Here is a 13908-nt window from a genome sequence, read left to right as displayed (position 1 = left end):
ATGTACAGGAGCCACACAACGGGTTGCTAACCACATGGTATAAGGATCATGTGAAGGAGTTTTTCCGGTTTGCATTACGGAATCCGGCTTGTATGAGTGGAGTACAGATAAAATGCCCCTGCCCTAAGAGAGGTTGTCGAAATACAAGCTATCGGGATGTCGATGAGGTGGAATTCCATCTATTGAAGAATGGGTTTGTAAAAGGTTACCAAGTATGGGGTTTTCATGGCGAAGGGAGCGTTTTGAATCTCCCTCCCCTTGCACAGTTACCAGAGCAGGATGTTGAGTTCGACTATGAAAATGAGGGGCCAGGTGAGTTCAGTTCCGCTCAAAGAATGATTCTTGATGCGGCCGGTCCAGAAATAACGTTTCCCGAAGATGAGCTCCCGAATGATGAAGCTCAGAAATTTTATGATATGATGCGTGCGGCTGAAGAAGACATATGGCATGGGAATAGCAGACACTCTCTATTTTCTGCATCTGCTAAGGTGATGGAGATCAAATGTCGACATAAGGGTTCAGTGGCTTTAGTTGACGACGTCTGCGGATTGATACAGGAGCTGCTTCCGGAGGACAACAAGATGCCAACGAATTTTGCTAAAATAAAGAAGCTGGTCAAAGGTTTGGGGTTGCCGGTTGAGGTTATTGACTGTTGTTTCTATTACTATATGATTTATTGGGGGGAGGACGCAGATCTAACGCACTGCAAAGTTTGTAATTATGCGCGGTGGAAACCTGTGACCCACGGAAAATCCAAAAAAAGAAAGGCTAACGTGCCATATAGTAAAATGTTCTATTTTCCAATAACTCCGAGGCTACAGAGGTTGTACGCTTCGAAAGCCACTGCTCGGCATATGACGTGGCACGCAGACCACGAGATGGATGGTGATAAGATGTGCCACCCGTCCGACTCTCCGGCTTGGAAACGTTTTAGTGAACTGCATTCTGAGTTTGCCGATGAAGGAAGAAATATCAGATTAGGCTTATGCTCCGATGGGTTTCAGCCATTTACCAATTTTGGGCAACAGTATTCCTCGTGGCCGGTCATTTTGACGCCGTACAATCTCCCCCAGGCATGTGCATGAAGGATGAGTTTATATTTTTAACGGTTTTGGTACCGGGGCCTAGAAACCCGAAACACCTAATGGATATCTTCCTACAGCCACTGATTGCAGAGTTCAACCAACTGTGGGAATGTGGAGTCCAGACATATGACGTTCATAAGCGTCATAATTTTCAACTAAAAGCGGCTCTTATGTGGACAATAAATGACTTTCCCGCTTATTCTATGTTGTCTGGTTGGAGCACTGCTGGTAGAAAAGCATGCACGTACTGCATGGAAAACACCGATGCATTCACACTGGATAAAAGCGGTAAACAATCGTGGTTTGATTGCCATCGCAAGTTTTTGCCTCCGAATCACCAATTCCGTCGAAATGTTACTGATTTCCGTAAGGGGAAACGAGAGGTCGGCAAAAGGTTTGCAGGGGTGAGAACTGGAGATGAACTGTTAGCAGAGATTGATCGACTGGGGTTTAAGAAGGCATTTGAGCCTGGTGCGAAAGTTACTAATGCATTACTGTCAAAAGATCATGGGTGGAATAAAAAAAGTATCTTTTGGGATTTGCCTTATTGGAGAACGAATGTAATACGTCACAATCTCGATGTCATGCACATTGAGAAAAATGTCTTCGATAACATTTTTAATACCGTTCTCAATGTCCCCGGGAAAACAAAAGACCATGCAAAATCTCGTGAAAAGTTGAACGACAACTTTGATCGGCCAGGGTTAGCTAAAGATCCGGCAACTGGGAGATTTCCAAAGGCAATGTATGCTTTGGATAGGGATTCAAAACGAGTTTTGCTTGAGTGGATTCAGAAAATAAAGTTTCCAGACGGGTACGCGTCAAACTTGTCTAGATGTGTTAATCTAAAGGGGCTGAAAATGCATGGAATGAAAAGTCATGACTGCCATGTTTTTATGCAACGACTTCTGCCAATCGCCCTTCGGGAGCTACTTCCGAAAAACGTGTGAGAGCCTCTAACAGAGTTAAGTATCTTCTTCAGGGAGTTAACTTCCACGTCACTGTCACAGGAAGATCTAAACCGTATGGAAACTGAGATCCCAAAAATCCTGTGTAAGTTGGAACGTATATTTCCACCCAGCTTTTTTGACTCTATAGAGCATCTCCCCGTGCATCTTCCGTATGAAGCTATGATGGCAGGACCGGTTCAGTATCGCTGGATGTATCCATTTGAAAGGTAATCAATTAGTCATGGTTTTTTCTCGAATCCATCTGTTCAATAAATATATGATTATAGGAAATGCTTACGAATATTAATATCCGGTTACAGATATTTGAGGAAATTGAAAAAAAGGTCACTAATAAAGGCAGGGTGGAAGGGAGTATTAGTAGTGGATATCTGCAAGAAGAAATCGCTAAATTTGCATCCTATTATTTTGCTGAAGGTGATCCGATGTTACCCGTGTGTTTGGGAAGAAATGAAACTTGTGATATGGATATCGATGACGATGCCGACAGACTGGGAATTTTTAAACCTAAGGGAAAGCCGTTGCGTGGTAGCGGTAGGAGATATCTTGAAGACGATGAGATCATCGCTGCTCGGACCTATGTTCTTCTGAATTGTTCTGAAATCGAAAATCATCAAAAGCAAGCATTTAAATATAGTGTAATATTTCACATATTTGCTAGAATTTGATGTAGTTTGGGCCTCTTCCATTTAAAGGGTTTTTGTGGCCGGGTTGCGCGAAAGGAACAGTGGCATAAGTGAAACAGAAATTGAAAGAGTGCTGGAAAGTGATTTCGCCTCTTGGTTCGAACAATATGTATGTATCTTATAACAATGGACTTTCATTTTTATAATAAGGTTTATAAATCTTACAAATTTCTAACTCCCCACGAGTGAAAGATCCAACTGTCTGTACTAATCCGTTTATTCTGAGTCTCGCAAAGGGACCATGTAGAAAGGTCACCACATATAAGGGATACTATGTAAACGGCTTCAAATTTCTTACTCAGGAATATGGGCAGGATCAACTTACAATGAATAGCGGTGTCTGCGTAAGGGGAACATAATATGTTGAGGGTGAAAATGACTTTTATGGAGTGTTAACGGACATAATTGAGTTAGAGTATCCAGCTCTACCAATGAAGCAGACCGTCATTTTTAAATGCGAATGAGTCGACCCTACGGATACAGGCACATACACTACCAATCGATACAACTTGGTAGATGTTAATCACAGACGCATGTACAATAAATACGAACCGTTCATCTTGGCAGAACAGGCTGACCAAGTTCATTACCTTCCATATCCAAGTAGAAGACGGGACAAAGTAAATTGGTGGGCAGTTTGCAAAATTAAGGCACGATCAGAACTTGACATGCCCGATGCGATTATCCCGGCCTTTCAAGAGGACATTGAAGAAAATCCCCTTGTAGTTGAAACGGACGACAATCCCACAAATTTAGCTGACCTGAATGAGGTGGCAGACGAAGATGCGTTGCAAATCCCTCCTGTTGAAGATGAAGAAGAAGAATATCTGCCATCCTCATCAGACGAAGATGAAGAACAACTTGACTGACGTTTTGGATATTTTTTGCAGTTTTAGTTGTATTCATTTATTATTGTTAACATAACAATTTATTTTTTTATAATGTATTTTTCTATAATGTTTTGTTATAATGTATTTTTTAACAATGTATTAAATTGTTATATGTGGAACGAAATGTATTTTAATGTCCGCAGGTATGAGAGGGCAGGGTGGTTCAGGTGATCCAACTAGAGGTCGGGGACGTTGGGGTAACCCAGCTAGAGGTCGTGGTCGGGGTAACCCAGCTGTGCGTGCCCCTGTTGAGGACATCCCTATTCAGGGTCAGCAGCAGGAGGTGGAGGCGGCACCCCCTGTTCAGCCCCGACAGCCAGGAGAGCCCCCTGTAGAGCTGGATGCCCAGGGGAGGGCACTGTGTTTCCCAGACGGGAGCAGGTAAGAATGTAAATTTTTAGTTTATTTTTTTTAATCATTTTACTATAGAAAGTAAAAGTTTACTCTAACCTCGCAGGGAGAGGCTGTTGAACTCTGGACCAATCTCCCGGTCTATGCGGGAGATCTTTAGAAAGTGCTGGTTCGAGAATGGGCGAGCCTGGCGGTTTCTGACTGCAGAGCAGACAGATTTCTATTGGGAGGAATTTAAGGTAATAAATTGTTAATGTTAAACTTTGAATTTAGACTAACGCAAAATAACTAACTCAAACTTGGTGTTTATGTTTTGCAGAAGGAATACTGGTGGGATACGGCGGATTACAGCGACGATGTCATCAAAGGTGTATTTATGACGCATGCTGCCAACCGATACAAGGACGTTATTCACAGGATGAGAGAGAAGGACGAAAAACATACCTCGATCAGCCAAGATATTTGGGATTCCTGGAAGGCCTTCTGGGCGTCAGAGGACGAGAAGAAGAAGTCCGATGTAGCTCGCGCCAATCGGATGAGCGAGCTTGCTGGAGCCGGTTCCGGACCAGTACGCCATATAGGGGGATCCCGTTCCGCCATCCGACATATGGATGTGTTGGTTTGTTTCTGGAATTCTTTTTTATTTATAACTATCTTTTATTTTCTGATTTTCTGATGAACTAACAAGCTATAATATTTTTCTTTTAGGCTGAAGATCTCGGCCGCAAGCCTACCGCAACAGAGCTGTATACTCGGATGCACTCCACGAAAGCTGACAAGGGTGTCATGGTAGACAAGAGGGCACATGACATGAGTGTAAGTCATGAACCTATATTAAATTAGTGTAAAATGTGTTTTAATTTAAATTGTAAATGTTAGATTAGGTGTGTTAACAGCCGGTGGGTTGTATATGAAATCTATATGTTTGCAGGATGTCCCTGAAAAATGGGTGTTGATCAAATTATAGAGGAAATGCTGCCGAATTTTCGTTAGGAATTATATTTACATTTCATATGTTATACGTTTTTAGCCGTTATGTGATATGTTTTTCAATCTTTTTGTAGGATGCAATTGCTCAGAGACTTGCTGCTGCATCGCAGCCGCCGACCGGAGATGGTGGTTCTTCTAGCACAGCGGAAGTCGACGAGACCCAGCTATTTTTGGATATCGAGGGCGTCAACAAGAAGCGGCGTGTCTACGGGTTGGGTTCAGCGACTAGTGCGTACGTGGATACGACGACGTCTAGTAGGGCGAGGACCAGGTCCACACAGTCACAGCAAACCGAGGAGGAGATCGAGCGGAGTGTGCAGGCAGGGATCCAGGATGGACTGCGCCAGATTACCACTGAGGTGGAGGATCTCCGTGCCCAGCAGGCGAGAAGCAATGAGAGGATGTCCAAGATTATTCAGGCTGAGATGGCGAAGATGATGCGGACTCTTCCTCCGCAGTATCGCCCACCCCCACCCCGAGGTCCTTCAGACGATGACGACACTCTGACTTTGTAGTGTCATGTTTGTAATTCTGACATTTTGTATTTTAGCACTTTATACATTTTGTATTTTCTTGCTTTATACATTTTGTTACGATATGTAAAATATAACATGTTTTTATATAAAAGCGTTTTTTTCGGAAATTGAGTTTTACTAAGAATTGCGAATAGTATATTTTACAGGTTATAATCGTCGTGAATAAAACAGGGAAACAGACGCATTAGTCGTGAATATCCTTCATATTTTGCGACGGAATATATTCTGTCGCAAATTTTCATTGTTTTGCGACGAAATATATTCCGTCGCAAAATATATTAATCTGTCGCCAATTCGTCTCCCTTTTCATTTTTTGGGAGACGAAATTGGCGACGGTGTTTTTGGTTATGGCGACGGATTGTTCGTCGCCATTTTTGCGTTGCTCTGGTGGCTATTCTTTTAGCGACTAGAGGTTTTGCGACGAATAGATTCTGTCGCAATTCCGTCGCAAACTCTCGTTTGCGACGGAATATGATAAATTTGCAATGGAATTGTCCGTCGCAAAAGGGCTGATATGCAGTAGTGATGCTTTATATATTAATCCAATATCCAAATTATTAATCATGTCAACATGCATAAAAAATAGTCGGACCAATACGACAACAACAACCTATAACATAAATACAAACTCGTACTACTGCTGTCTAAGAGGTTTAAATAAGTTTGACATCTTTATTTAAAATAAAAATGTAAACCTCCGAGGAAAATCAACAAAGATGGAGGTCACCAACACGCTCAAAATCATAAACCTGGAAATGGGGAAAATAACGGGGTCAGATATACTGAGATGAGTTCATACAACTATTTACATTTATTAAGTGAAAACCTTTAATATCTCAAAGCACTTTTATACTAATATAATTAACATTATGGAAATACTGTATTGAAATGATCCCAGCGTAAGTGCGACGTATCACACTGAATCCCAGAGTGGACGGGAACAAATCCTCATCAATTCCCAGCGTAAACAAGACATTGGTCTGCCGATCCCAGAGTACTTACCGGTGCACACAGTCTCGATACAAGCTTATCGAGTAGCTCGTTCCAATCCAGATCCATAATAGCTTAAAAACAGTTCGCAAACATTTATATATCAAAATACACAATTTACTTAATAAAGCGGTAAATAGCGATATAAACTCACTGCTTTCTAATCCACGTGATAACCTGGCAAGCAACCTAAACCTGCTCTGACTCTGAAGCACGAGCAGTCGACGGGTCTAGAAACAAAGCTTAAGTTAAAATTCATTCAACCCCTGACTCTAAGAATACTAGACACCACATAGGACTAGCATCTCAAACACAACCAAAGAACAATATCCGAAACACAAGTAATCCCAAAGTCAAGGTACATATACATCCAACCAATTCAATAACCAGTTAAGCTTAAGTGAGTTCTCGATGAAAACAAAACAGAGTAATTATTAATTTAGATATCATCTTTTGAAATCCAAAGAAAATCCCAGAGTAGTGTGTTAGCCATATATCCACTATATGCTTAACATAATATGTCGGGCGACACAAGTCTAACCCGACCCAAACTTAAACCCGAGTAAATATCCAGAGTTAAATCCTTAAAATAAAACTTCGATTTGAAATTTGAGAACTCATCACAAGCTTAACCAAAACCACAAAACTACAAACGACAACATGCCAATAAATTGTCAACACTTGACAATTTCCACCCGGAGTTCATACACCTCATAACACCTTATATGCCATTTCAAATATGCTACCAAGCACTTTAAAACAAGTAAACTCGGATATGAAAATATCCTTGAAATAGCCTTAAAAACCATCGCCACTTATATGTCATAACAACGATTTAAAACTAACAACTCAAAACTTCTTAACATCTTATATTAATTCAACATGGTTTTAAATAACACATTTTCAGTCCTTTGCTTTTGATAACAAACATCTTAAATAATCTTTAACATCTAGTAAAAATATTAGTTAAATCTTTAACCCAACAACACCCAAAGTAGCATCTCCCATTTCTTAAAACGCATTTTGAAAATAATTTCCAGCAAAGCTAATCAATTTAAAACAGCGATTTAATATTAACAAAACCCTATTAACACCTTATTTAAGCAATAGCCAATCATTGTAAAACCACCCTATGTATCGTTCTTTAACTAATCACCTATCATCCAATAGAGTTATATTTCCAGATTTTAATATGACTGAAAACATAATTTATAGCTAAAGAACATCGCTATTTGATACACCTTTCGATAAGAACGAACAATCCAGTCCACCCAAAGTATAATTTACATTCATAAGCCAATTACAATACCAGATCCATATTTTCAGATTTAACATTAAAAGCAAAACAGAAAATAAATCACAACACCCTATAAATAGATGTAGCACAACAATCTAACAATACAACACATAGAACTATCATAAAACCAATGTAAAAGGTGATACATACCTGTTGAATGATCAAAAGAAGAAAACCCATAAATAATATAATCCAACTCAGCCTACAACAATATACAACGAGGTCTAAAGGGTTTAGAATAGCTAGAATTGAAGAACAAGAGATGAAACCACAAAGGAATGACACAAACACTTACCAAGGATTAAAATTGAGAGGAAAGTTGATAGGAATGAGTTAGAATATGACTCCAGCCGTTTTAGGGTTTTAAAAGTCGAAGGAAAAGAGTTTAGGTCGGGGTCTTTAAATAGAAAAACAGCGAACTGAACAGTGCAAGTTCGCGCCCGCTAAGTATAGTTCGCACCCGCGAACTTCAACAACATTAGTTAGCGACCGCTAACAATAGCTCGCACCCGCGAACTCAATAAAAACACGATCCGACTGACCAGAGTTTAGTAAATCCTCTCAGGAACAACATATCCGAACTGCGGCCTGATCCGACGGTGCAATTGGGAGATATGGACATTTTACTAAAGCATGTCATATCAGGAAAACACATAAACACTTATTCGATAAGGCTCAGAACCCAATCAAAACAACACACCGAAGGTTATGCAAACCAAACCATGGTTTCAAGGAACCAAACCACCAAGGACCAAACCAAAACACATCGAAAAATCATCAGAACAAGCCGAAAAAACATGGGGTATTACAAGCAAAGTGCATGATCATGCACTTTTGCCGAAGGGTATGTTTCTTTAAAGAAGCTGAAAAAACATGAAGAATCTGCTAAGTCTGGTAGTGCACGTTCGTGCACTTTGCTGAAGACCATTGTGCACGTTCGTGCACTTTGCTAATGCTACGACTTAAAAAGACAAAAATGTCCGCTTTCAGTCCCGAACTCCACGAAACTCAAGGGGCACTTCTGGGTTTTCATATAATTCGACCTAATATCAGATTTTGAAGTCGGAAGCCGTATAAATAGTGACTTTTAACATCGAATAAAGGTTCGCGTGGTTTTGTAATCAAATAAACCCTAGTTCTTAGAATTTAGCTTTTCTACTATTCATTCTTGGATTATTTTCATTATTGTTTCGTCGATTACTATTAGTTTGTTCTCGAACAAGGTACAATTGAATATTATTCATTATTCGGTATTCAGCTTAATTTCAGAATGAATTCGTTTATTACTTCTTTAGCTTTTTGTATTATTATTATGCGTAGCTAAACCCTTCGTTAGGAATTATTAATTGGAATTATTAATGTTTAATTGAATTGTATTTATGGATTTTTTTTCTTGATATGTCTTAATTATTGTGCTTAATGCTTAACCTAAACTGATCACTAAGCCTATGCCAAATGTTTTAGTTTTAGCTCAAGAGAGTAAAATTGGAATAGAACAACATAATTAAGAACGCAGGAGTTAATTGTGCGAGAGTGAATTAACGAGTGCGTGTTCTTTAGATTCGTTTTATATCTATTTAATTAATTAATACTTAGGTTAATCATTGTGCGAGAGTGAATAATTAACCTATTATCAGTTAGTTTTATGTTTTTGCCTGTAATTGCTCGAGAGAGAATTTTAGGTGTCTTCGATTAGTTCGAACCAAATCAAAACAATGGAATCCATAACCCGAATTAAATAAACAACATAACGAAAATTAATAATCTCTGCATTTCCCATCATTGTTAAACATCAATTTTAATTACAGCTTTAGTTTATTCAATTAGATTACTTTAATTCTGTCTTTTAATTTTCACAACAAAACAAAAATATCTTTTCAACTATCCAAATCGAGTATCCTAACTGATTGTCTTTAGAAACTTTCTCTGTGAGTACGATATCCAAACTTTGCAGTCTGTATTACAAGTTGGCATACGTACGCTTGCGTATTTTTACCAACATCTCACTGTAATATCCCGTGTTTTTTCCGTCAAGGTTTTGTTGTGTTTCCGACTTAGTTTTTGGATTATTAATTGCATTGAGCACTGAGTATGTTCACTAAATAAAAGAGAAATTAATAAGTGATACATGCATAATAGTACATGCATCACGTGCATAGAAATGATTAGAATTGGATACAACTCTTTGGGGATGAGAGATGTCATCACCCTGACGCACAATTATGTAAAAGAAATTTTACCAATAAAGTGTTTTTGAGAAAATTATTTTGAAACGAACTCGAGAGTCACATTGTGATAAATTTATTTATAAAGTTGATGGATTTCAGATGGTTTTGAAATTTTACCGAAAAGTAGCTAGACAAATACTCTGTGATGATTGTGGTGTATTAAGGACGACTACTTTGTAAAGTATCAGTCTGTATTGTCGAAATCTTATGTTTTATAAGAAGTAAGAATGAATTTGAGGCTGCACTCGAGATATAGTTGTGCTAAGAGCGGTATATGGTTAGATTCATATTAGAAAGCTTTCGTGATAATTTCCGATTTGTGATTTAAGGATTTGTGAATTAAGGAATTTGATTATGCTCCATGTGTGTGTATACACTACATTTTTAAAAGATATTTTATCTTTTTAGATACGATTTTTGTCCAAGTATTTTTGGTATATTGATATAAAGGTATTTTTGTAAATAAAAAGATTCGCATTGCTAAATTTTACCTCTCTGAGGAAAGAAAGAAATTTTATCAAATTTAATTCACATGAAATAGTAAATTTTTCGGGCTGAACGATTTCTTCAAATCGTGATTTTTTTAATAAGATTTAAAAGCGACTTAGATTTTAGATGTTTTGAAACATTAATGTATATTTTGATACAGAGGATTTTCACGGTTTGTTTATTTTAGAGAATGAAAAAAAAAAGGAGTTTATGATGTTTATGTCTTTTAAGAAAAATAGATAATATTATTATATAATATTTGTTTTAACAGAAATTATTTTCTATAAGCTTGGTTTTGAGCATAACCAATGAACCGACTATTTATGATTTTGAACTGGAAAGTCTCTCGTTGGATACGAGATTATGATTATTTGATGGAAAAAGTTTGGATGTTTTAGTTCTCTTAGACTTAGGAGTTAATCGATTTTGAGGGTTTTTTATCAGAAGTTCAAGTTGTGTACTACTTATAGGATGATTGGAGGAATCATTATGATTGAGATAGCTTGTTATAATTTGGAGATTTGGTTATCATGAGATAAGTTCACGTTTTATTTTATATAACAATATGAGTTTTTATGTTTTATGATTCGCAAAGTTAATGGTATTATTGAGTTGGTGTTAATCGTTGGATCAGACGAATGTTATGGTGATTAGATTTCGGCCGATATATTTGCGAGGATGAATCTTATTAGAATGAATAGTTGGACTGCTTGTCCATTTTGTAGAGTGGATTTCAATAAGTATTTTGGTATGAGGTTATTGGTATTGAGACCACTGTAAGTGAGATAGTAAGTAGATGTGAAGAAATGCAGAATTAATTTCAGCCGTAAACTTTTGTACCTTTGGGTTTAAACGACGGAGTTGGTATTGTAAGAAGTATAAACTGAACTTCGGACATGTTCTTACACTTTGATAATGTGGAGTTGGTAATCGTTAAAACTTTAGCTAGTTGTGGGAATCACCCTTGTTAAACGTGCTTTGTGATTCTCAGTTGGATAAAATTTTGTTGTTAACATTTGTGTTGATCGAGTAATTATTAGAGCACCGAGTTGTTAGACTCAGATTTTTGCGCATATGTGTGTTTTGACCGTTTAAACTGCTAACCATTTTCAGATTTAAAATTCGAGGTCGAATTTTTCATAGGGTGGGGAGAATGTAATACCCCATATGTTTCATACGTGTTTTCGTCTTGTGTAGATTTTTTTTTCGGAGTTGAATTTCTATTTAGAGGTACCTTTTGGAGAGAGATTTGAGGTTTCGTTCTTGATTTATCCTAAGGATTTTAGTCGAGTATTATATAGAAGATTTTGTATTCCTTCGTTTGATTTTACCTAGAAAGGGCGTTATCGTTTTATGTTAAGTGGCAGTTAATATGATACCTTTTGTGACCACTTATATTTGTTCGGTTTATGTAAGTGGTGGTATTGAGTTATCATTCCAGAAACAACCTGTTGAGTTTTGCTTACGCGAGTACTTAGGTCGTTAGGCACGGAATTCCTTTGGTTACAGTTTGGGTTGGTTACTTGGACACAGTTCATTATGCAGAATTGTTATAATTGCTTTCCTTGTTTACTTTGGGTGTCATATTTATATTTTTCACGTTCGTTACATGTGTTTTTATCCGGACTGCATATAGTTTTATGATATGTTTTACGTGGGTTGTGTTATGTTAAATTCGAGGACGAATTTTATATAAGATAGGGAGATTGTAATATCCAGTGTTTTTTCCGTCATGGTTTTGTTGTTTTTCCGACTTAGTTTTGGATTATTAATGGTGGACTTAGCAAGTGTGACACTTTGATTGAGGTTTGAGTTGTGTCTTGTATGTGTCGCATGTGTCATGTGAATTTTCAATGGCGACTTTATTTGTATCCGGATTATAATCGATGTTGTGTTCGTGTGCCTTCTGAATCTGACATGTTTTGATAAAACATCCATATCTCCCAATTTCACCGTTGGATCGGGCTCGTTTTTGGATATGCTGTGCACGAGAAAACGTTGACCGTTGGATCAAAAATTGAGGCGCGTTGGAGGGCGCGTTGGGGCCATCACGCCTCGCAACGCGCCCCAGGCATTTTGTGCCTTTTGAGAAGCCGCGATGGCAGGCGCGATTGGCCATCGCGCCTCGCATCGCGCCTGTCAAGTATTCTGATATTGGGGCCTATAAATAGACCCCTTTTCCGACCTAAAACACTTCTATTTCATTCCTACTAACCCTAGCCGACCTAAAACACTTTCACTCTCTGAGATTGATCTTTATTTCACCATTCCCTCTCAATTTTGGACTTTGGTAAGCAATTCTTATATTTTTCCTTTATGTAAACATAGTTCCTTTATTCTTATCAAATCCTTACTTGATAATCTTTGATTTCCAGCGACTTGGGTATTATAATATCATCTCTAATCTGATCTCTTTTGTTCTTCGCTTCGATTCGTTGTTTCATATCGGGTATGTACCATTCTTGCGCCATTTCCTGTTTATCATGTTCTAGATTCATGGTTGTGTTGTATATTGATTTACCTACTGTTTTACCTTGGTTGTTGGATCTGAAATTATAAGTTGTTATGATTAGATTAGCATGCTTATATTGAATTCTTACATAGGTTGCATGAAATCAATTGCTAAGTTTTGTGCTAGATTCTTGGTATGATCTTGGCATGTTTTATTCACTGTTTTGGTGTGATGCGTAAGGGCTGGAAATGTATTTTTAGGTTTGATGTAGTATGATTGAATAAACTCTTTATCGTTTGGCATGTTTGGTGAATCTAAGGTTGATATTTGACTTGAAATGCATGTTTACACCTTGGGTTTATTCGATTGTTATGTTGACATTATAGTTGCTGCCCATAGATGATTTAAGGTTGATTTGGATGTATATAGCATGTTGATATCATTTAAAGTTGTTAGCTATCATGTCATGTTGATTGTATACAAGTTGTCAATGTTGTGCCATGTTAACTTTGTTGAATCTATTCTTGTTTCAGATCTGAGTTGGTTGATTTAAATGTGTTTTTAAATCCTTATTAAACCTATTTAAGTATTTTGGCACGCGTGTGTCTACTCTGTGTGGTTTTGCCAAGTGTTGGCAAAAGGTTTAAGCATGTTGTATAAATGGTTTATTTGGTTGTTAAGCTATGATTGAGCTCCATGGTCTTCAAATGAACATTGTTTTGATTTAAAGGTTTCAGATTATACTTTGGTTTTACTCTGGCATAACATTGGGTCGGGTTAGACTTGGATCGCCCAACATGTGAGATTAAGCTTGAAGGCTAATTCACTACTCTGGGATTTTCACTTGGTTTTAAAGTTTTAAAGTAAGTTATATAAGTACTCCGGAATATTTTCAACGGGAACTCAATTATGCCTAACTTAGTTGTTTGACTATGGTATTACTTTG

At 37.7% G+C, this 13908-nt stretch overlaps 1 protein-coding gene across 1 annotated transcript; it reads left to right on the top strand.

Moving 5' to 3' along the window:
* Positions 1-3774: 3774 nt before the first annotated feature.
* LOC126681422 (uncharacterized) lies at positions 3775-5485 on the top strand. The gene is made up of 5 exons (XM_050376963.1): positions 3775-4010; positions 4087-4219; positions 4300-4599; positions 4689-4796; positions 5045-5485. The coding sequence occupies exons 1-5, from the start codon at positions 3775-3777 to the stop codon at positions 5483-5485; spliced, it is 1218 nt and encodes a 405-aa protein (XP_050232920.1).
* The last annotated feature ends 8423 nt before the right edge of the window (positions 5486-13908 follow it).

The sequence above is a fragment of the Mercurialis annua genome, linkage group LG5, assembly GCF_937616625.2.
Source record: "Mercurialis annua linkage group LG5, ddMerAnnu1.2, whole genome shotgun sequence".
NCBI lineage: Eukaryota > Viridiplantae > Streptophyta > Magnoliopsida > Malpighiales > Euphorbiaceae > Mercurialis > Mercurialis annua.
Note: the sequence above shows the minus strand (reverse complement) of the source record. Positions and strands in the feature narration are given on the sequence as shown.

Excerpts from the sequence above, each read along its gene's own strand:
- LOC126681422 (XM_050376963.1), top strand. The coding sequence starts at position 3,775 with ATGAGAGGGCAGGGTGGTTCAGGTGATCCAACTAGAGGTCGGGGACGT. Across the intron at positions 4,600-4,688 it reads TCCGACATATGGATGTGTTG|GCTGAAGATCTCGGCCGCAA; the intron begins GTTTGTTTCTGG and ends TTTTTCTTTTAG. Across the intron at positions 4,797-5,044 it reads AGAGGGCACATGACATGAGT|GATGCAATTGCTCAGAGACT; the intron begins GTAAGTCATGAA and ends ATCTTTTTGTAG.